This window comes from Antennarius striatus, chromosome 17 (assembly GCF_040054535.1).
Source record: "Antennarius striatus isolate MH-2024 chromosome 17, ASM4005453v1, whole genome shotgun sequence".
Taxonomy (NCBI): Eukaryota; Metazoa; Chordata; class Actinopteri; order Lophiiformes; family Antennariidae; genus Antennarius; species Antennarius striatus.
In genome coordinates, this window is record NC_090792.1 from 8,885,167 (window position 1) to 8,908,286 (window position 23,120).

The following is a 23,120-nucleotide window of genomic DNA, read 5'->3' on the forward strand; positions in this document are numbered from 1 at the left end:
ATTTTCATACTGGTAAACAAAGAAAGCAGTAAGGACATAAGATAACTCACCTGTCTGCCTATAAAAGGAAAAACATCAACAGTGAATAAAAACAGTAAGTCAGTCAAACATAAAGTATCTGATACACATGAGTATAACAGAAGTAATAATCATACACTACTGTTCAAAAGTTTGTAATTGCCCCTCATAAAAAATTGACTTGGGCACAGACATCCACGCTGAATGAACTGAATTCAGTCATAGTTTTTTTTTCATAGATTTTTTCCTATTTTACTTCACGGTTCATCATTTGAAGAGGTTCTCCACATATGTTGCTATCACACATATTCTCCCGTGAAACTCTTCCCTTTGTCCATTGTTCACCCCCCCTCTCCCAAATGTATTAGAAACTGCAGACTTATTAACTTTATACATGAAGCTATAAAATGTTAATTTGCGTCAGTGCATTCTGAATGAGAGTAAACCATTCATGACTTTTCTGGATCGTTTTATTGCATATGTAATTATTTTAGTGCATATGTAATTATTTCTTTACAATCATTATCACAAATGTTGACTCAAGGATTTATTCATAATATATTTCCAGTAAGGTCCTTTGGGACTATCTTAATGACGTCTGGGACTACCTTTGGGACTTTTTCCACCACGCTTGGGACTACAGCTACCACGTTTGGGACTTTTGCTCCTGCGTTTGGGACTTTTGTCACGGCCTTTGGGACTGATGTCACGGCCTTTGGGACTGATGTCACGGCCTTTGTGACAACCTGGTTTGCCCCTCCCTTTCTTTCCTTTCCTCCCCTCTTTACGGCATTTTCCATCCTGTGAAAGATTATGGAAAATTAAGACACAAGTACTGCTGACTGAATCAGCTGATGAGGCAAAAATTAAATAAAACTATTTGGGAAGTAAAATGTCTTACTTGATCGGGGTCAGAGCTTGTGCTGTCATCATCACTTGAACTGCGACGTTCCTTGTAATATAAAACAGGGAAGTAAATTCATTAATGCATTTTCATTCATTTTCATTTTCATACTGCTAAACAAAGAAAGAGCAGTAAGGACACAAGATAACTCACCGGTTTGCCTATAATAGGAAAAACAAAAAACACCAACAGTCAATAACAACGATAAGTCAGTCAAACATAAAGTATCTGATACACATGAGTATAACAGAAGTAATAATCATACACCACTGTTCAAAAGTTTGTAACTGCCTCTCATAAAAACTTGACTTGGGCACAGACATCCACGGTGAATGAACTGAATTCAGTCATAGTCAGAGCTGATTTCAAAGAGACAGATTTCCTGTATCAATATCAATCTAATGACTGACAGGTTTGAACTGCTTCAACCTGACAACTGAGTTATCTGCAGAGGCCCCTACAAAAAAAAACAGTAATTAATTATTTAATTCTTTTCTTTTCTTCATTTGTAAATGATGCAAATAAATTATACTGTTCTTAGATAGGTTAAAACATCCACCATAAAAGAATAAGAAAAATGATAATATCACAAATAATACCAAACTTTTGAATGGTAATATGTTTTATAGTTAATGCTATACATGGAAAGTGATTCAAAGCAAAAATAAATATATAATAATCAAAGTTACTTACATTCACTCATGTTTTAATGTTCAAAAGTGCAACCTCAAGCGATTTTCTGAAAAAAAAAAAAAGAAAGAAAGAAAAAAGGATTTTAAAATTACAATCAGTCACATTTTGTGCATATATCACTAATAACTAACAATCGCCAATAACACACCTGGTGAGAAAGTCAAACCTGCCTGTGTTTAATGTGTCTTTTCAGTCTGTATATATAAGGAACCACAGGGAATGACAAGTGTGGGTGTGACCATGTTTTAAAATATGATTGACAAACAAACGTTTTGGGTGTTTCCAGGAAACCTAATGATTGTTTTTCTGAGCTCTACCTCTAAACATCAAAACTTAGGATCCTGGAACTTGCTGGATCAGTTTTAAAGAACGAGTGTGCAACCACAGGAACGCCATTAATCAAACAATTCTATAGTCATTTTAATAGGCCAGACTGACAAAAATCTATTTGGAATGACACAGGAGGCAACTCTAGGTCTTGGCATCGAACTGCTTTACTTGTGCCTTCACCTCATGCAATTAACTGTTGTCTGCACTGTGACTTGATGTCCCCAAGAGAACTCTAACTAACATTGACAATCTTGGTGGGTGTGTGTGTATTTAAATTCCTCAAGCTCATACTTAGTTGTGCGTGCATGTTGCTTTGATTTATGTGTCATGCTTGGAACAAAAGAATATCTAAGGCATTCAGTTGAATGCCTTTATGCATTCAACAGGCACCAGTTACTCTTAAATTTTAAACTGGCACAATATATCAGGAGTAATCTTCACAAAAACTTTGCATAATTTGATTAATTTCTGTGTGTTGTACTTAAATTCCCTTTGATGCAGACAAATGACAGCTTTTATATTATGTGTGACCCACATTGAGTTGTTTTCTATAATACTGGGTAGCATCTCTACCCCGTGTCAAGGCACCATCTCACCTGTTAGAGATCGCATATCCTGGTAACTCAGAATAAAGTAAAAATTCTGGTTGTAGCCCAGCATTTATGTATCATGTATTTTATTTTTATATGGACTTGATTCTTATCTGAAGTCTTTAATTTGAAGCATATTTATTTATTTAGAATAAACAAAAAAGCAGTGGCGCACTGAGTAGCGCTGTCGCTACACAGCAAGGCGGTTCCGGAGTCGAGTCCCGCTCTGTGCGGAGTTTGCATGTTCTCCCCGTGATGGGCAAAAATTATAATACAGCGGATATGGTTTTCTTCAATAACTAAGCAGTAACATATAACTATTGCAGTAGTACCACACTGTGAACACAGTTAGAAATTATGTATTTTTAGTCATACTTCAGGCATCAGTGGCAATAACAACAAGTGAAAGTTTACATTGATTGTTACACTAGACAAAAATAGTGACATCGTTGGATTATTTTTTATTGGTGAAAACTTTTCATCTTACATTTTAATGTTATCAGATCAGAGCGCGCACACACACACACACACACACACACACACACACACACACACACACACACACACACACACACACACACACACACACACACACACACACCTTATTGTATTATGAGGAGAAAATTATTTTCATACATATAAAGAAGCATCAGCCAGGGGTGAGTCATGACACCAGCATGTATGTGTTTGTTTGTGACCAAACATTGCCTTGACAAACTGTAACAACAACACCCTTCTCTGGTATTTATGAAAGCAGTACAGTTGATAATAGGAGGACACACCTGGGTTAAGTCTTTCATAAAATTATCTTACAGCAATGCATTCTGGAAAGATGCCATGAAACAATAGGTGTGTGATGGATGGTTGTGATGGATGAGCTGACATAATGCTGTAACAACCAGTTGCTATGTCCGTTCTGTTTGAAGCAGCACACATGTCCTCAAATGTTTGTCATGTTGAAACTGACGGTCACAGAGACAGTGTGGATTTGTGCAACAACTTAAAAGGTATTAACATAAATTTGGACATACAGTATATGAACAAAGATCCTGGATTCCTGCACACACACACCTTCGTGTGTGTGTGTGTGTATTTGTGTGTGTATGTATTTAAACATCTAAAATCATAATTAGTTGTTTGGGTGTAAAGTCAAGTCATTATTCCTTTTCACTTCACTGTTTGAAACAAATAATAAACTTTCTCCTCACATTAAACTTCCTGCAGGACATCCAGCAGTGGATGAGTAAACACCGGAGAGCGTCCCCTAGCGGCGAGATGATAGAAAACTAAATTCAGGTCCTGATTCTGAACACAGCAGTGAAATCAGAATCAGAAAACGTCCACGATTTGCACCAATGGCATCGTTACTTGACTTATTTCCAGTTTTATTGCATTATTGATGTCCATTTTTCCAGAGTCAATGAGTTATGGGATTGTATTACCTAAATTGGCATGAGGAACACGTGACAAATGTGACGTCATTGCAATTTGTTGATCATGAACTTCCTCTGTGCGTGGATCAGAAGCACGTGTGGACCGAGGCTTTGGCGCCACCCGGTAGACGTGACGTGTAATTTCAGTTCGCCGCCGTTCATGAGAATGAAACCAGTAATGTAGAGGTGAGTACATCTGTCTGTCTGTCTGTCTGTCTGTCTGTCTGTCTGTCTGTCTGTCTGTCTGTTATAAAGTATAAAGCCATTATCAAGTTCATGTTAACATATGAACTGGAATTAGATTCTGATTTTTTTTCAATTTATGAAGTTACAATTCACAATCCAGTATGATCATACTTTACTTTTGTGTTTGTATTTTACTGTCAAATATTTTACAACCATTTAAAAAATATATTTTTATTTCTATTTTATTACACTTTTACTTTTAGAATGAACAAATTAAAACATGGAGTTTTTTCTGCCCTACCTTTACTACCACTACCAAAGGGAATGGAACGTAAAGGTTCATTTATGGCCAATTTTACAGAAGTCCACATACAGATGTGAGTGTGAAATGACGTTTCAGTCAGTAAATTCCATGATTACTCTAAAACATATGATGGAAGTGAGTTCTGGCTAGAATTGAGCATGACCTTATTGATGATGCATGAATAACGAGAATACAGTCAGAACTCTTAAGATTAAAATTAGAATTTTCTTCCATCATCAACCATGACAATCAAGTACATGCAAATGTTGGTTTTACATGTGTGGGAGTCACAAATATAGAAAACCAGACAGTTACATAATTATCACCTAGGTTGACCCATGTAGAATGTGAGCTATGGGGGCTTTAATGGTTAAAAACGTTGCTCGTACTGGAAACTTTGTTTGTTTTCCATGACGCCGACGGACGTCCAGCTACATGTGGCTTCACCTCTCCTCCTGTCTCTGGGATGTCTGTGCCGTTTGTCTGTGCCAGGCTGCAATGTGCGGCATGTCGTTGGCAAAAGCTGCAGGCATGAAGAATTGTGGGAAATTCGGCAGATGCCCCTCACCCCTCTCCCCCCTCCCCTCCTCCAGTCTTTAGGAAGCTTCTTTAGTACTCTAAACATGTAGTCTGGAGCTCATAGAGACAAAGTTGTTGCACCTGCAGTGAGAAAAAAATAACACAACATCTCATGTATCTTGTGTGGATTTCTGAAGCGACACCCTGAGATGTGAATGAAACTGATTTAAGGAGCCAAAGTGGAGGATTGTAAATTTAAGGCATTCAAAAGCACCCACACGGAAATGACACCACAGCTTCCACAAAACTTCTCATCAACTACTGGGTAAAAAAATTGAGAATTAATTTTTTTGGTTACACATTTATTATACAGAAATAAAAACAAAAACCAAACTATTAACAGACTGGAAAATCCATTATGAATACTATAAAATATGTTATCATCATTTTAATTTGAAACACTAACAGTAAATGTTCTGTGACAGGAAAAAAAAAAAAAGACACCATGAATTAACGTTAAAATTCACCAAGTGCGTATATGAAGGGTGGTGGGGGAGATTGGGGGGGGGGGGGGGGGGGGGCAAGATTTAACCAGCATGCTTTGAGCAGAGGATAAGTGAGGAGGGGAAAGAGCAAGTGCTTTAGAAAGGACGGGAGGGAGCGAGGGAGCATATGTGCAGGAGGGTGGGAGGGTTGGAGAGAGAGAGAGAGAGAGGGAGAGAGAGGGGGGAGGACAGGCGGATGGGTGCTGTGAAATCCGTTAACAGGGGAGCTCTGTGCATTGGTTGGACGTCTTGGCTGCTTGCCCAACTTGGTTCATTGTAATCAAGGCATGATCGTCGCCTCCCAGCAGCCCTCTCTGCCGCCTCGGCCGCCTCGCGCCTGGACCCAGCCCAGCTCCTGCCGCTGACATGGACAGACCCGTGAGTGCTTCTCTCTCCTTCCCCTCGCTCCCCATCCTCTGCAGCTCTGATATTAGGTTCCCCCTCTCTGGTAGGCTTAGCTGTGCCTGCACGCAGCGTTTCAGTTGTGCCTCCTTCCCTCCCCTGTTGTCGCTCCTGTAGGTGGTAGGAACGCTGGGTAGGGAGGTAGCCTTGGCAGCTCTCTTTGCAGCCCCCCCCCCCACTCCCCTCTCTTCTGCCTGCCTGTCTGGGCATGGGTGCCATCCACTGGCAGATCCACAATGTCTCTGTGTGTTTTATGTTTTTGTGTGTGTGTGTGTGTGTGTGTGTGTGTGTGTGTGTGTGTGTTTGGGTCCACGGTAGCCTCGCTGCTGCGCAACTTCCACACTCGGATGAACCCAGCGGTTACTGTCCCCCCATTTTGGTTTGTGGACTTCAGGCTCCGCCGCTGGCCTTGGGATTCTGAGTCAGCAGAGTGTCTCTCCTCTGCACCTATTCTTAGGGGTATGTCCTCATGGTCTGTTGTGTTTGGATACCCTGACAACTACAAGCTCTCTGGCAGCTACTTTCCATCCTCCTGCCGCTCAGAGTGAGTTACAACTTTTCTCATGCTCAGTGTGTGTGTGTGTGCTGGTTTGACACATCTGCATCGAGGATGTGCAGTTTTTTCCCCTTAAATTGTGTGAATATGCTATTAATTAAAGTCCAGAGCATCTGATGAAAATATCTGAGCAAGATTCAACTAAATAGTTCAACTATATCTCAGGGGCAGCCGATCTTTGTAGGCGTAACACTGAAGGACAAAGCTTGGAAGGATTTCTCGCAGCCCCGATGTGATTGTCTTGATGCGCTCCCGAGCCATGAGTCATGATGTGCTCGTAATATCACATATAAGCAGCTTTGACTCTTATTGTCACTGTAGCAACAGTAGACAACAGCTGACTCACTTTGGCATGTTTGCCTCAAGAAGCTTTGACCTCATCAAACATTCTCACACAATCTGGCAATCTATTTCAGATGAATAGTGATGGTACCAGATTCACTGATCAGCAGGCAGAACTTCTGTTTGGTTGCATAGTTTTCACTTCTCCTCAGCTGAGATTAATAACAGATGATGGTGACAGGTTTTTTTTTTTTTGGACAGATTTTTGTCATTCAATGACTGTTGCCTGAGTTCTGTCATTTCTGTCTTGAACGAAATGTTTGTAATAAAAAGTAGGGAAATACTTCATTTGGTGTTGGTTTGAAAAGGAGATAAATAACGTAACTCCTACCTCTGATCACACTCCATGCTCAAATTTGAGCATCATGTTATAAATCCTTGATGACTTAAACTCTTTTTTACATTCGGGTTTAAACTTCAGTTGGGCCCAGGAGAGCTGTTCACTTCAGAACAGAACATTTTTTCCTCGTTCGGTATCAAGTCATGGCCACGGGCGTGTGTGTTTGAAACAAGGAGTGTTTTATGGAATATCTTACAAATGTGTTGCTATTAAAACTGACCTGACGTTTGAGGCCAACATGTTCATGTTAAACCTTGTGCTGCCAAGAGGAGTTTCTCAATCACGAGTCCTCTAGGGTTCTATGTAAGGGAACCGCAGTCTCCTCCTCATACATTGTAGAAAGACTCCGTCCACTTCCAAATAAGTTGGGGCGACATCTTAAACGTTAAGAAAAAAATGCACCGATTTCAATTTTTCTTCTTCTTCTTCTTTCGGCTTTTCCCTTCAGGGGTCGCCACAGCAAATCACTTGCCTCCATCTAACCCTGTCTTCTGCATCCTCTTCTCTCACACCAACTACCTTCATGTCTTCCCTCATTACATCCATAAACCTCCTCTTTGGTCTTCCTCTAGGCCTCCTGTCTGGAAGTTCAAAACTCAGCATCCTTCTACCAATATGTTCACTATCTCTCCTCTGGACATGTCCAAACCATCTCAGTCTGGCCTCTCTGACTTTATCTCCAAAACCTCTAACATGTGCTGTCCCTCTGATGTACTCATTCCTGATCCTATCCATCCTGGTCACTCCCAAAGAGAACCTCAGCATCTTCATCTGTGCTACCTCCAGCTCTGTCGCCTGTCTTTTCCTCAGTGACACTGTCTCTAGACCAAACAACATCGCTGGTCTCACCACAGTTTTGTACACCTTTCCCTTCATTTCAGCTGAAACTCTTCTATCACACATCACACCTGACACTTTCCTCCACCTGTTCCATCCTGCTTGTACACGCTTCTTCACCTCTTTTCCAGACTCTCCATTGCTCTGGACTGTTGACCCTAAGTACTTAAAATTCTCCACCTTCTTGATCTCTTCTCCCTGTAACCTCACTCTTCCACTTGGGTCCCTCTCATTCACACACATGTACTCTGTCTTACTGCGGCTAACCTTCATTCCTCTCCTTTCCGGGACAAATCTCCACCTCTCTAGCTTCTCCTCCACCTGTTCCCTGCTCTCACTACAGATCACAATGTCATCTGCAAACATCATTCCTGTCTAATCTTGTCTGTCAGCCTGTCCATCACCATAGCAAACAAGAAGGGGCTCAGAGCTGACCGATTTTCAAATGATTTCCATGGATTCCACTCTGAATTTAATGCCTGCAGCAGATTCCAAAGAAGTCGGGACAGGTTCATATCCAGCTATGCATCAAGTCTTTTCAGTACAACAGTAAGGCTTTGGGAACTGAGGCCATTTATGCAGGACATTCAGGAATCCCTCAGGGAATCACCTTTCACTACTTTTAAGGACTGCAGATGGTGAAATCTAAGAAATTCTTTGACTTGTTTATTAGTTGTTGTTCTTAAAATGCTGCATTATTTGTTTGCAGTTTTTCCCTTTAGTGTCGAAACTTGCTTCATCCTCGCAAGGGGACGAGAGCATTTGATGATACCGATGGTCCAATCAGGTGCTTGTGAGAATTCTATGATGTCTTTTGTTTCTACTCACCCAACTTCCTTAAAATGATTTGCGCTCTCATTTTTAGTTTTAACTTTTGTTTTTTGTAGATTCAGGATTGGACTGGAGAGGGAACATTAACTTACTGCAAGCTAACGGCCTCAATATCTCTGAATGTTCAGTGACATAATCTGAATCCATCTGTTTGGCATATCTATTCATGTTCCTTCAAACTCAAAATCTGTCAGATTTTTGATTTTCTTGAAAGGACACACTAACACACATCCGTGTCATAGTAGCTGTTCCGTGAGAGCACATAGAGCTTTTTGGTATGGGGCCTCTTGTCATGTGAGGAGGTTTGCCCTGCTGACCATGTTGGGATGTTTGGGATGCTCTGCATATTCATTCTCCCTGTGTAACTGAGCTTTGTGATGAATGCTCCATCTGTGGTGGGTGTGAGGCGGTGGCAGTGCTGTGTGTTATTGCAGCACATGCAGAGGTGTAGACACAGAAACAAAATTGGTTTCTATGGTACTAAAAATTGGGATGTAGTTTTTATCTTTTGTTTTTTTAATGGTCATTTTATCTTAATCACAGCAGGATTATTGTGCTGTTCACATGGAAACAGCAGGTGGACATCATGTCAATGCCAAGCTCCAAAACCCAGTTTACTGAATAAATGGAATAACAATTTTTTTTCTTTAATCAGTCAGTTCTACAATCTTTTACATTAAATATATTGTTTTGAACACTTTCTGTCATCAGATGCCCACAAGACAAACTGAGGCCCTGAAAAAAAGGCACATTTTAGTGTTAATTTTAAAAGGACGTACAGTAATAGTTTTTACCTTTCAATAATTTTAAGGACTGCGGATGGTGAAATTTTAGTGTTAATGATGTGTTTCCTCCTAGACTCCCAGTGACGTGATGCCCAAGAGGGGTCAGGAGAGGGACCTGGAGCTAGACAAGAAGATCGAGGCTCTCCGCAGAAAGAATGAAGCACTGATGAAGAGGTACAAGGTAAGGACAAGTGCTTTGAGGAGGAGAAGCTTCTGTCAAATCTATAAATTCGCTCATGTGGATCTATGGAAGTCTGCATTTCTTTCAGGTTTCCTAATTAGCTTGCTGTCTTTGTTGAGTTGCATTTAGGAGGTGGAGGAGGACAGGAAAAGGGCAGAAGAGGAGGGAATGGCACTGCAGAGCCGCAAAGGCAAAGCTGACGATCTTACCATCACAATTAGCAAGTCCACCAGCGTGAGTTTTGAAAGAACTGCTTCCCCACAGAAATTGCGATGTGTTTCCGAGGGAGATAAGCTACAAATTACTAGATGTTCTTGTTTGTGGCTTGCAGGATAACCGTGTGGTTGTTACGAAGCCTTTTAATACCGTTTCATCAGCTGGGAAGGGACAGCAGGACGCCGAGTCAGAGGGAGGGGAGGACGGCCCCCCACAGGGTGCTGGCCGAGGCCACAGGAAGCAGTTAATGGTCACCATGGCTGGCAAAAAGGTAAATACACTACGCTTCAAATTCTACTAGAGACAGGGAAATACAACTGCCCCCGCAGTTTTAATGTAATGAAGGAATAACACAAAAACAGCCCCTGAGGATTTGAATGAGAGGTGTCTGCTAAGCTAATTATAATAACAATGAATAAAGAAAGAAGAAACAAGAGAGAAGACTGATTCCTGTGCAGTGTGGACAGGATTTACATTTCACATCATAAATTTGATGAAGGATTTATAAAATGTGACAGACGCTTAACTTTTCACTTTTTACATGTGAGATTTCTGCACCTTCACCTGCCGCTCAGCAGGTCTGCTATTTAATTTAGTTAAGCCAGGTTTCAATTGAATCTGTGTTCTCTGTGTTGTTAATAGGTTAAATATGAGTAGATACAATCAAGACTGCAAAAACTGGAGCAGCTCTGAAAGCCGGAGTCACATTAGCATGCTAACATGCTCTCAGTAGAAACACTAAAATACTGAGCAGGATAATTATTCTACTTATTCTTTTGCATGAAATGATAAAGATGACAACAATGATGTTCTTATTCTATCACTGCTGATCCAGGGTAAACGGGTGGTGAGCGAGAGGCCAGACAAGCATCCGGGCTCTGCAGGCCTTAAGAGCTCTACAGACGAGGGGCAGGTGAAGCACGTGGAGTCGGCCGGGAGGGGGAAGCAGCCGCCCCACGTGACCAAGAGAGACACTACGGCTCAGGTCCGGATGCTAACACTTCAGCGATTGTGCGCTCCAGCATTCACCCTCTGCTCAAGCTCTTTGTTCATTGGCTTGTGCTGCGCCGTGTTTTACATAGATGTCAGACATGTCTGCCGGACACACCCATCCAGTGACGGAGCACAATGGCTTGTGGACGAGGGGGGCGGGGGGGCGGACTGAGGCTGTGACTGACTGGTGTGGAATTAACAAAGGCGTCTGCTAATAGAGCTGCTGGTTGAGTAGATGCTCAGGAGAACAATCCCATAACTCTGGAGGACTGTTGATACATCAAAGATCAAGCACTTCAACAGCTCCAAAAAGCCATGTTGTCAGTCCTGTAGCATCTAAGGAACTCACGTCCGTAGTTTACTCTACGTGTCAGATGTGTGATGCAGATACGTGAAGACACGTGTGCACATGGACCCTCCGCCGCAGGGCTGGGAAATGTCACACAGTAACTGACGTTATGGACCCGGGTATGCAGAAGCATTGAAACAGCTGCTGTGTGTCAGCCTGAAACACTCACACACGTGCGCGCGCACACACACACACACACACACACACACACACACACACAGTCTGCTCAATCAGAATGTCTGCACAGCACAGACAGCTGATCCTCACCAGTGTAAACACAGGCACACTGTTTGTAGGATGAGTGTCTGTGGACTCAAAACCAGTGGAGCCTCTCTATCTATCTATCTATCTATCTATCTATCTATCTATCTATCTATCTATCTATCTATCTATCTATCTATCTATCTATCTATCTATCTATCTATCTATCTATCTATCTATCTATCTATCTATCTATCTATCTATCTATCTATCTATCTATCTATCTATCTCACCTGTGTGAATGTAACTCTATGGGCTGAACATTCTCTAAACTCTCTTTCTGGCCTGTTTATCTCCTTCACTCATCATGAGGACTGAATCAAACCCTGAACAGCTCCTCTTCACCAGTTACCTCTGGAGCCCTGAGACCTGGTTTCCATGTGGTCTCTGCTTACATAACCAGCATCATTTAACATGGTTTATGAGAGTGTCATGGAAGCAAAAGGTTGCTTCAGGAGTAAAATGTCCTGAATCTATCTAGTGAATATCAGGAAATATTTATAACAAGAATGTGTTCTTTATGACTGTGAAGGGGTTGTGTTCATTAGTCCCACGTGGACTGAGAAGGACCACAAGGCCAGACTATTTCAGAATCACAAGACAGAAATAAAGCAAGGAGAGGAGAGAACAGAAGAAGACATCAGGAGAAGCTCGTGGCAGAAGCAGCATCTGCTCCCAGCCTTCATTTCTCATTTCTGGAACCTTAAGTAATCTGCTCTCCTCTGGCATGATTGTTTTCCCATTCCCACCGTCCTGAAAGGCCTGATTTGATCTAATTAACATTCAACTGCCTTCTCGCTATGAAAAGGTTCATTATGCTGATAAAGAGACGGGCCTGGCGAGGTGCCAGTGAAGGGTCGGAGAGGGAGAGGAGGAAGAAGAAAAGGAACTAGGCAGTCAGTGGTCTTTTGTGTTCTGCCTATTAGCCAGACTGCATTTCGGGGTGTGAGTGGGAGAGTGTGTGGGTGTCATGATCTGTAGGTGTATCAGCCCACTCTGTCCTGCATGTATTGTCTTCCCCACTCAGTTACTATACATGTTGCTGTTAATAGCATGGTGACTCATCTGCAGTGTTCAGCGGTGCACGCTCAGCTGGAGATACGGCACGGCCACAAACTCACACATTTTTGTACCTGCGGTGAAACGAGTGTCGATTTCCAAAGCACAGAGGCTGAGACTCTGCAGAGGGCAGGCTGCTCTGATGACCTCATTCCACATTTAAAACAATGAGTGCCAAACGAAGCTGTAGCACCAGAGCTCCGCTAGGGGGCAGCGTTGGCCTCTCAATCATAATGCATCTGCTCCAGCTTTGTCTTTACTGCTTTTGGCAGCAGCTATGTGACTCTTTACAATTGCATTTTAATTTCCTGGCATGGAGTTTTGTTATTTATATGCGTATCTTTTAATTTCTTTCCCAGGTTAAACAAGGCCAGAAGCACACTGAGGAGCATCAGAGGCTTTCAGAGCCATGTCAGGTACCACAACCACACACACACACACACACACACATGCACACACGCATGCACACACCTACATGCAGACAGTGTAAGGCCCCTGTAGTTAACATGTTGTCTCTGGATGTGACAGAACTCATAGCTGCTTTATCTGCAGCGATAAGAGGAATACGTGGTTTCATTATGACTGTCCTACTACACAAACACACTAAAACAGGGAAATGCAAATATGCCCTCTACCCCCCATCACAAATGCTCACATATACAGACACCCCCCCACCCCCCTCTTTGCTTTTTCTTGTCCCCATCTGCCTCCTGCTGGCTCACGTGTAAACGTTGCTGGAGTAGCTGGGAGCTGTCTCCCAGATCCGACGTGCGATAAACAGCCTGACCACAGATGGGGAGGGTTGGGGGGGTGGTGTTGAGGGAGGGGGCTTCAAAGCCCACAGCGGCAGTGTGGCACTACGCCACATGACAAGTGATTTTGTTCATGTCATTTCCTGTGTTCCTGTCCAAGATCAAGGAAATAGTTAGGATTTTTTTTTTTAGTTCTGAGGGTTTTTTTTGTTGGGGATATTTGGTTTGTTGCTATTTTGGTCAACAAATATACTAAAAGTTTCTTCTAGCCTAAACTCATACACAAATGGAGGGTGAGAAGAAACAGTTTAGCAGCAGCATCATTCTTATTCCTGGTAATCAGTCCTTAAGCTTTCTAAACCTGAATGTACAGTCTGAGCCACAGTCATGTCCAAACCTTCATGCAAATTTAAACTTGAAGCTGAAGCGTGCTCTGCATGTATTAAAGTGATCAACTATAAGCTGCAGGAAAGTCTGATAAAAATGCTAAATGATAATAGGACATTACACAGAAGGTACATACAAATGTAAACAGCAGAGCATCATGAGAAGGTAGAAGAAAAATATGGAGACTGTATCTTTAAAATGACTCAAACAAACTACAACTTAAATGTCTGATCAGGAAACCTCCACTAGGAAACATTAGTCAGCATTTATGTTGTGCCAACAATCAGGTTAATGTCTCAAAAAAAAATCATGGTCTGTTCATTTAACATATTTTCACATTGTTTGGCACATTTGAGTACTTTTTGTAAAATTGCAAGAATACAGTCATGAACTGTTTATTTCTTCAATGAATGTACTGTAATTCTAAATTCATTAATAAAAGGTGAGAAAAATAACTTTACAAGTGAAGCCGCTGCTAGTTAATTACTGATAGTTTACAGCCAAATGTTTTACTGTGCAGCAAAGGCCACATTTGTCTGCCCCACCTGTCTTGGCCTCTGACAACCTCCCTTCGAGGCCGCACGGAGGCGAGAAATTGTAAAGTGCTAATTAGTGGGGCGGTTGAGGTGGCAGCAGAACACGGCCTGTTGGAACATGCGAGAAGAGCCCTCCCTTGTCGGCATCATCATCCTCTTGGGAGGAGGGTGTGGGAGAGGTAGGGGGAGAGGAGATGGAAAACAGGGATGAGTGCAGATGCCATGGTCTGTGATAACTGTACACAGGAAAGCAACATGTTTACTTGGCTGTGATTAGTCCTCGCCTGAGGGTAAACGTCACACCGGTTGGCTGCTGCCGCTGTGCTGTTTGTCTTTCTGTCTGGGATATTGTGCAGAACAACATGTGCACTTGTAGCTTGTCTCTTTTCTAATCAGAAATCTCAAACAATAATCCTTTCCCGTGCTTTTCCTTTAAAGCACAGAAGTGGTTTTAGTCCCTGTTTGTTGAAGCACTTTGTAACAAAACCATATGGCCTGTGACCCGTTTGATGAGTTAAAGAGCTGCATCAGATCTCAGTTCAGTATTAACAGTGGCAAGCAATACTTCCAGCTCTCATCACACTCATTAATAAATAGGATAAGAGGGGCACAGAGGAAATGGACCTAATTGCATTTATTGTAAGCTGCACTTTTCCTGGAATATGACTTGCTTTGCAGACTTAATTGTAGAATTGGTTTGCAATCGGTTCAAGCTGACAAACAGAGGCCATCACTAGTATTAAGAAATGAGGTAGTGATCATCATTTTTATGGATACTTTCAGTAATTGAATTATTTCATTAGTAAACAAAGGTCTTGAGGTAAAAAGTGAGTTTTAGAGTTTTGTAATGAAAGTTCCAGACCTATTCCAGCAGGACCCAAACAGCGGAAGCTCAGTCATCCTTGGTCGTCAACATTGACCAGAAGATCTTGAGTAATGATTGAGAAGCTCAGTGGTGTTGCCTGACTGATGTTCTTCTTAAAATAAGTAATGGTTTTAATAATGAGCACTGGAGGTCGAAGAGCAGCCAGACCTTGGATCTGAGTGAGCTGATGAAGGGCTCTTCTTGGACGATTATGGGCTCTTTTTGAACGATCAGAAAACGATAGAATTGTCCTCTTTCATTTGTGTCTGCTCAGGAGCCAGAGACATCGCATGCCGGCACAGACCTCAACATCCCCACATCGAAAGAAGAGCAGGAGGAGTATCTGAGGTGGAAGAAAGAGCGTGAACAGATCGACCGTGAAAGAGTGGCACGCCACAAAAACGCCAAGGGCCAGTGGAGACGGGCGTGGGACATGGACAAAGCTGACAACATGTAAGACGGCTGTGCACTTTGTCTTCTTCAGGCTCTTTATGTGCTCATTTCATTTGTTTCAGCTGCGTTTTCATTGTTTTCCTTCCACTTGACGTACTAAGATATGAAATTTGCGTCAGTCCTGCGACAGATTAAAACCCCTCAGGTCACAGGATGTGGCAAAACAATGACATCATCAACTATTCAGTTTTCATGCAAATTCTATGTTCACTATGACTTTGTGTATTCCCACATTTTTCTTACCCTGCAGTGTTTGTTCGCTTTCATAGCAAACTACGCTGCAGTACAGAGGCTGACCGTGCTGCAGAGTAAATTTATGTGCTCTGTAAGGGAGCATCAAAATGTAGCAAGACAAGGGATGAGAAGCTATTCTTAGCTTAGGATAAGGGATGGAATGCTTTTCCTTATTTGGCGAGGCTTCAACAAGGCCCTGGAGTAAGAATAGAAAAAGAAATGTGTTTCTGACTCAACAATTTAGATGTGTTTGACTCATTGAGCAAAGCATCATACTGATTTTAAAGATTTTCAAAATTAGGGCCTATACAACATAAACGCTGCTTTCCCAGAAAAGCCTACCCCCAGAGATGTGTTGCTATCCCACCTGTACTAAACGTGATTAATTATTTTTAATTATGACCGAGGCAGTGTTTGCTTTGGATTGTTATTCTGCCAAAATTAAACTTCTTTCTTTAGGTTTTCAGACAAATCTCTCCCAGACAGAGACTGGGTCCCTTCCAGCAGAGGTGAGATATTCACACAGTCAAAACTGAGAACATGAGCAAGAAGAGCTTTCATAAAATAAGAAGGTTTTACGGTTACATCAGTCTCCCTCATTATTACCTTTGTTTCTCTTGCAGGTGGACGAAGTACCAGAAAAGGACAGTCTAGGACAGGTGCTGAATGTTATTTATGAAGTCTCAGTCAGACGACATTCTATGATTTGATATTTTTCATGTTGATATGAAATATTGATGTGGATTTTAGTCATGGGAGCTTCCCCAAACTGGATAGACTGGTTGAATTTGTGATTTATCTCATAAGTAATCTTCTGTTCCAGGTCAAGAGAGACGAGGCAAAGACAAGGGAGCTAAAAATGTGCAAGTGATGAGCAGCAAAGCTAAAGGCATAGATCGTCTCACTGGGAGAGCCAGGAGGTATGTTAAACGTCCTCTACTTACAGCAACGCTGACAGAAACCTGACGTTAATGTTGACTCAACTCATTTAGATGTGACTCAGCTGAATGTGGGAATTCATATTGTTCTGCTGCACTATGCCCTAATGTACACGTTCCCTTGGATGTCCTGAGACTTGCTGTAAATGTTGTGGCAGCTGTCTAAATAAGCCACCAGGCCTCGTTCACGTCTCATTCATTCATTTCTCTCTGTCGTGAGGAAAGCTCCTGGGCGCTGAGGAGACTTTCAGACGACGTTGTTCTCAATCTCAAAAAGTCACAGTTGCACAGATGGGAACTGAGGAGGAGTTGCCAAGAGTACTTATTATACGTTACGGTTAATGTAACTTACCCAGCTGTTGTTTTCCATTTCTCTGCCTTAAATAAAATTAAAGACATAATAATCTATCCAGATCCTCCAAACAAGATGTTATATCCTGAAATAGAACTCAAACAATACTGCTTGGAAATGAATGGATGTGTTGTAGATAGAAAGATGGATAGATAGATATTAGAATAACTTGTGTTACAAAATGTCCTCTTTTTTTTTTAGGTGGGAATCAAATGAAGAAGGAGAGATCCAAAAGGTGAGACATTAGACCTGCATAAATGTGACCCATAAATGTTTGTTCTATTATGTGTGTATCACACACCAAACTATGTTGGATCTATAAAGCAAATTAAAATTAAAACGTGTCGCAAAGTTTAAGGCTTTATTTGGCAAGACAGAATTGTTATTCAATATATAAGTCACCAGGTTCAAAATAATAGTTAGAATATTGACTTCTTTGGGAATTGAACCCAAAAGCTACCAATCTGCATTCATAACTGGTTGCAGCTGGATTAGACACACCCATGCTGGACTGATGCCAGCCCTGTTCACTCAAATCATCACATAAATAGACTTTTATCAAAAATGTCTATTTAGGACTCCGGATTCCTTTGTTGTATTTTATTTGTAGATCTGATATAATTTATTATAAGGTACACACCAAAATAGAAATCAGGAACAGCTCCGACACAAAAAACTAAAACACCTGATTGGTTCTCTTTTCTCCTTCTAGACTTCTGACACAACATTAGAGGAATTCTTGGAGGAACTCGATGCCCTCACAGATGAAGCAGAGGATCACAAAGATCAGGACTCAAACCTGGGGCACTCACCCTGCCCACTTTCAGCGAGTGCGTCTGAGGAAGGGAGCGAACTCACAGCTGCTGTGTCAGCTGCTCACCGGGGGGAGGACTGTCCTCCTCAGGGGACGACAGGAACCTCCTCCCCTCGGAGTTCAGACAAGAGAGTACGCTTCTCAGATGAACTTGTCCATGGGGCTGAAACGAGGCAAAATGCTCAGGTCTCTGCAAACTCGGAGGCAAAAAGTCGGAGTGCCAAAAAAACTTGCTCACCTAAAAAAAAACAAGGGCCACAGCAGCCTCTTGAAAGTGCCAAGGAGGATGATGGTCATCCTCCGGATCAGGGAGGCGGTCCCCCTGCTCCTCTTGTTGTTCAGCAGCAGGCATCTAAAAGTGAATGTACTAGAACAGACAGTAACGTCCCCACAGATCCCAGCTCCTGCTCCCCTGACAGAACCCCCGGGTCTCTGCAGGAGGGAGCTGTCCAGCCTGTAGAGCTCACCAAGTGCAACATCAGCAACACAAACACAGGTATGCAATAGATTCAACGCCCCTGATCTTTTCCTGGAGGGACAGCGAGATGGTGTACACATAAGCTAATGTTGATTTTTCTAACAAAGAGGAATTAATAGACTCCGATCTGTCTGTCCTGAGTCTCCTGGAGTCAGGGGAAACACACCCAACACACACTGCATCCACAGCAACGAGGTCAGTGTGAGAGACAAGAAGAGGGATGGGTGAATCGATAGACGTGTAAATGGACTCGTGGCTTGGAAAGAAAATGGATGATGAGTTAAACGGATGAGGAGGGAAGGCAATATATCTGCACTGCAGCTGCATACTATTCAATTTCAGTTTAAATGTATACACCACCTCCAAGGCCTGATGAAGTGCCACAATCCTCATGAGAAAATGCCTCTTCATGTCATCCACCCCTGAAACGGCCTGATGACACATAGCTGCCTTAAAGTCTTCATATAGAAATGATAAACGGTGGATCTCACCTAAACTACGTAAATCATGGAAAAGTCAGTCATGACTAATGTTTGATTTCCTCCTGTTTTATACAAAAGCGTGTGGGAAGATTGTTTGATGAATTTTTCGTGATATAAATATTGAAGCTAAACCCCAGAATCACGCATAAAAGCTACAGGTTAAGTTTTCAGTTATATGAAATTTATATAGGAATGGGTTCCCCTGCAAAACACATTTTCTTTTGTTCTTTTTCATTTTTTTTTTTACATCCAAGCACTTTATGAGTATTAAAGCGTGTGTACTGACACATTATTGTTTGTTAGTATGCAGCTTGAGTGCAATATCATTGTTTACATTTGTACTAAAATGCCATGGAACATATCAGAAGGCTAGAAAATAAGCCTCCCTCAAATGATTTAGTGCCTGATTCTGCCTTAAAGGATTTCTCAATAACTTTAGTGAAGTCTGTACGATGTGATGAGGGAGCAGTGGCAGACCTCCAGCCGTGTTTCTACGCTGGAAATCTTGTGAGGAGATATTTATTGACCACTTTCAGTATCACTTGATGACCATTCACAAATCAGAGATCAATACATGGTCAGAGGACGACTATTGCCTTATTGGCCACTTTACCAAGATGTGTTAAATTATTAGTGCTGACATATTACTATTTAAAGGGGACTCCAAATGGAAAGCACTACCCAGGTCTTAATACTGCCGTGTCACGATCTCAGTGGCTTTGCAGGAGCTTTATTAAGTCTGACATAATAAGCCTGATGATGTCATCGGGACGTCATTTAGGTTGTCTAAATTTGGAAATCATAAAATTGTAAGAGGAGGCCTATGAGTTTATGGTCGGGATGTCTTCTTTCTCTTCTTCTGAATGGATGAAAACTTTTTTTTTTTGTAGTCAAATCTGCCTCTCCAAAGTCTCGCTAGTAAATGTAAGTGAAGATCTAATTTGCTGGAGTACCCCTTTAATATAACTGTTGGCAAAACCCACATTACTGGTGTTTAAAAAAGTAATCGGTGACACTGTAGAGCTTAACTATCAAAGTAACCCTAAACACGCTGCTGTTGCATCGACGCGTTTTCACAGCTAAATCTTTAAATTATCTGGCCTTTCCTATCTAGATTCCTGATAAAGCATTGTAATGCTAGTCCTTAATTTGACACACTTGTCAAATATAGCAGAGACATAGAATTTAAAAAAAACGAATCAAACTTAACAATCTATTTTAATTGGTTTTAACTGCTGTTTGTTTGTTTTTTAATAACCAGTATTAAAGAGTCCCAGTAATGTCTTTTGACTGGGGCTCTCTTATCCTACTGGGACTGACAGACTTGAGAAGTTTGAACATACAGTAAATCACCCAGGTTCTTTTAGATGAATAATGTTTTTGAAAAGATTCATCGTCATTATTTATGTCAAGCTTTGTATGGTAACATACAGTATATCCTGTTAAACATGCTGGACAAAGAGCAGCATCAGTTCTTATTTTATTTATTTGCCTTACTATTTGGACAACAGAATGTTAACAATGAATGAAACAAATCTAAAACTGTACATGCATACCAGTAGCTGTTTTTGTCCCTGTGAAACAGTTGGATTTGTTTTTATTTATTAGGAGCCTATAGTGTTATTTTTGTTCCATCTGATAAGAAGCCTTACTTGAAGTTTTTGGCTTCCATCAATGCTACAGTATAGTAAACAGTTATGTAACCAGTGGAGAACATAGTGATTATTCTGAGCTGCGTGGCCCTGTCAGCTTTAACCAGTTACATAAAATACCAATCATCATAAATCTGTTAGAAGCACACTGGCAAAAGGAGTAAAAAGGTCACTGACCATCAAAAATGAAACTGTTCTCGAACAGGAGCCTCTGTATGAAACAAGGACTTTGAACGGTGGTAATGGAATCATATCTGTATGAGAAGAAGGCCATATGTTACCTCTGCAATATTTAAATTTCCCGTCGGGATTCAGTTTAGTAAAATAAGATTTAGGACCTGCAACTCTGTAGAAGTTGTACATTTGTCCTTGTTTAGTGCTTGTTCATGTAATTAAATATTTGCATTGTGACCTCACCTGAATTTCACATTAAAACGTGGATGTGATTGACTCCCTGTATCTTCATACACCCATGAGGAATTGTCAGTGAGTGCGTGACAAGCTGTTTACTGTTCAGACTGCTCATTTAAATCTGTGTGCAACGTAGCTCAAACTACTGTAGAACAACATGGAAGGAGGCAAACAGAACGCCAATAAAGTTTTTCTGTACTTTTAATGCTCTGACTTGTAATTGTTTTGTTGCGCCCTCTCCCTCGCTGCTCAGTAACTGATGCACCTTCAGCAACTCTGTAATTGTACATGAAAATGCATGAATGCTGCCTCTGGAGAGATGATTTTACCAAAGGGGGGGAAAAAAAAAAATCAAGGTCACTGTAGTCTGAGTGTAAAAAAAACAAAAAAACATGTGACAGGAAGGCAGCGTCCACAGTTCATGCAGTTAGGCCTCGGTCCGCTGAGTCTGCCTTCATGTCGGATGATTAATTTCAGATGAGCTCTCCGCTGGGCTGTTACGTTGGAAATGGCTCCCACTCAACCCCACAGGTGGGACCTCCCATAGGTGCTGCCATTTTAATTATCTCCTCCCAAGGTTATCTCCATAGCAACCTTCTGTTACCGTGGTTTTTGGACTTATGACCTGCTTTACGGTTGTAAGAGCAGCTTCACTATTTTGAAATGTACTTTTCTTAAATTATTAGTATATTTTTTTTATAAGGAGCCCAAAAACATTTTAATTCCTTTAAATTGCATTTGAAACCAGAGTCAACAGCATTCTGTGTTTGTGCTCTACTAGATAATAGCTCAAAGGGTCTGATGCAATAGTGTCACGGTGGGGGTGTTGATATCATGGAAATAAGTCCTGTAGGCTGTGTGAAAGGATTGAAGTGTGGTGCAGGATTATTCTAGATGCCCTCTGCAGCACAGAGAGGCTTCAGAAGAATCAAAGGAAGGCTCAACTTTTAGTCCAAAGAGCTTTAAAGCAGGAAGGTGCCGATACCTGCCTTCACAGATCACACAGATCTTCTTCAGGTGTTCGTGACTTTGACAAACGTCTCACAACATGAAGCTTTCTCCTGCCCAGACACCATCATTGAACATACTCAGGGTTAGTTATGACTTGGGACTGCACAATTTGGGAATCAATTCTAAATAATAAGTTGACATCCTGGGAACAACAAGTCCCAAACAATTGCAAAAAGAAAAGATTCTAATACAAGTCAGATGAATTTTAAGGTATATTCTGCATCTGACCAGCCTAGCTTAGCATCGAGACCATAAACGGCCCCCAGGACACCATTGAACACCCTCTCTACAGATGGCTTCTTACACTACTGTCATTATTAGATTATTTGCTTTCAAATATAGCTGCAACAGCCAGAATGCTGTCTATCCCATTCAAGCAATGAAATAAAAGCATAATTAGTGTTTAGATTTCAATGAAATGGGATACAGGAGATGGCAGAATGAAATTTGTCAAATTCAGAATGAAATTAAGAATTAAGCAAAAATTAACCCCAGATAATAACCCAACATGTGTGTTTTATGTGTGAGATCTGACACTAAATAAAACATAAGCTACAATATACTGAACTAACCAGCGAGCTGATGGTCGGTGGATTCAGTTCCCCTCAGAGTTAGAGTGGCTGCTTGTCCAACCCCAGTCTAAGAGGACCACACTGAGCGCGTGCGTCACCGCTGCAGCCTCATCACTGTTCAGGATGTGACAGCCTCCCTCATCAAGGAGAGTGTGTGCTATCCCAGATTGGAAAATGAACGTCTCCTATTTCTCTAAGAGCCTTTGGAACAACGTCATTACTGAGCCCCTTTACAGATGACAGCCACGCTGACATGTAGACACGGCTGTACGTTTGTTCCATTATGCATCACTTGACACTTTTGCCCTCTTAGTAATTGAAAAGCTGTTGTTTGCTTCCTCTATATTGTTCTCCTGTATTTCATGACATCCCATTAAAATACCCAAACTTTTCTCAAGCATTCTATCTCAAAAGGCCTTTAATTTCTCAGCTCCTCTGGAAAGGTCACTGGGTTGCAGCGTATCCCTCCTAAATATGTCAAATCTGATGAAGAGAACAATTTCTGGAAA

General features: G+C 41.5%; 1 protein-coding gene and 1 long non-coding RNA gene across 5 annotated transcripts; one reads left to right on the forward strand and one right to left on the reverse strand.

Moving 5' to 3' along the window:
* Positions 1 to 470: 470 nt before the first annotated feature.
* Positions 471 to 1,779, reverse strand: LOC137611357 (uncharacterized). Of its 2 annotated transcripts, XR_011038612.1 has the most exons (4): positions 1,764 to 1,779; positions 1,616 to 1,661; positions 920 to 970; positions 471 to 819 (listed from the first exon to the last, which is right to left on the reverse strand). It is a non-coding gene; the product is annotated as an uncharacterized lncRNA (long non-coding RNA). The 2 variants fall into 2 exon arrangements; XR_011038613.1 differs by lacking the exons at positions 1,616 to 1,661; positions 1,764 to 1,779 and adding an exon at positions 1,076 to 1,099.
* Positions 1,780 to 5,644: 3,865 nt separating this feature from the next.
* LOC137610766 (coiled-coil domain-containing protein 9B) lies at positions 5,645 to 21,233 on the forward strand. Of its 3 annotated transcripts, XM_068338566.1 has the most exons (13): positions 5,645 to 5,900; positions 9,689 to 9,796; positions 9,926 to 10,030; positions 10,128 to 10,283; positions 10,848 to 10,997; positions 13,034 to 13,090; positions 15,489 to 15,667; positions 16,361 to 16,410; positions 16,525 to 16,560; positions 16,725 to 16,821; positions 17,393 to 17,426; positions 17,904 to 18,501; positions 18,591 to 21,233. In XM_068338566.1, exons 1-13 carry the CDS (start codon positions 5,889 to 5,891, stop codon positions 18,686 to 18,688), a joined length of 1,680 nt encoding a protein of 559 aa, XP_068194667.1. In that variant the 5' UTR covers positions 5,645 to 5,888; the 3' UTR covers positions 18,689 to 21,233. The 3 variants fall into 3 exon arrangements, with proteins under 3 accessions (XP_068194667.1, XP_068194666.1, XP_068194665.1); XM_068338565.1 differs by having other exon boundaries at positions 5,876 to 5,900; positions 9,916 to 10,030; positions 17,904 to 21,233; XM_068338564.1 differs by lacking the exon at positions 5,645 to 5,900 and adding an exon at positions 6,265 to 6,468 and having other exon boundaries at positions 17,904 to 21,233.
* The last annotated feature ends 1,887 nt before the right edge of the window (positions 21,234 to 23,120 follow it).

Bases quoted from the DNA above. Each gene is read 5' to 3' on its own strand.
- LOC137610766 (XM_068338566.1), top strand. The intron at 10,998-13,033 runs GTCCGGATGCTA...TTTCTTTCCCAG, and splicing joins AGAGAGACACTACGGCTCAG to GTTAAACAAGGCCAGAAGCA. The intron at 16,822-17,392 runs GTATGTTAAACG...TTTTTTTTTTAG, and splicing joins CTCACTGGGAGAGCCAGGAG to GTGGGAATCAAATGAAGAAG.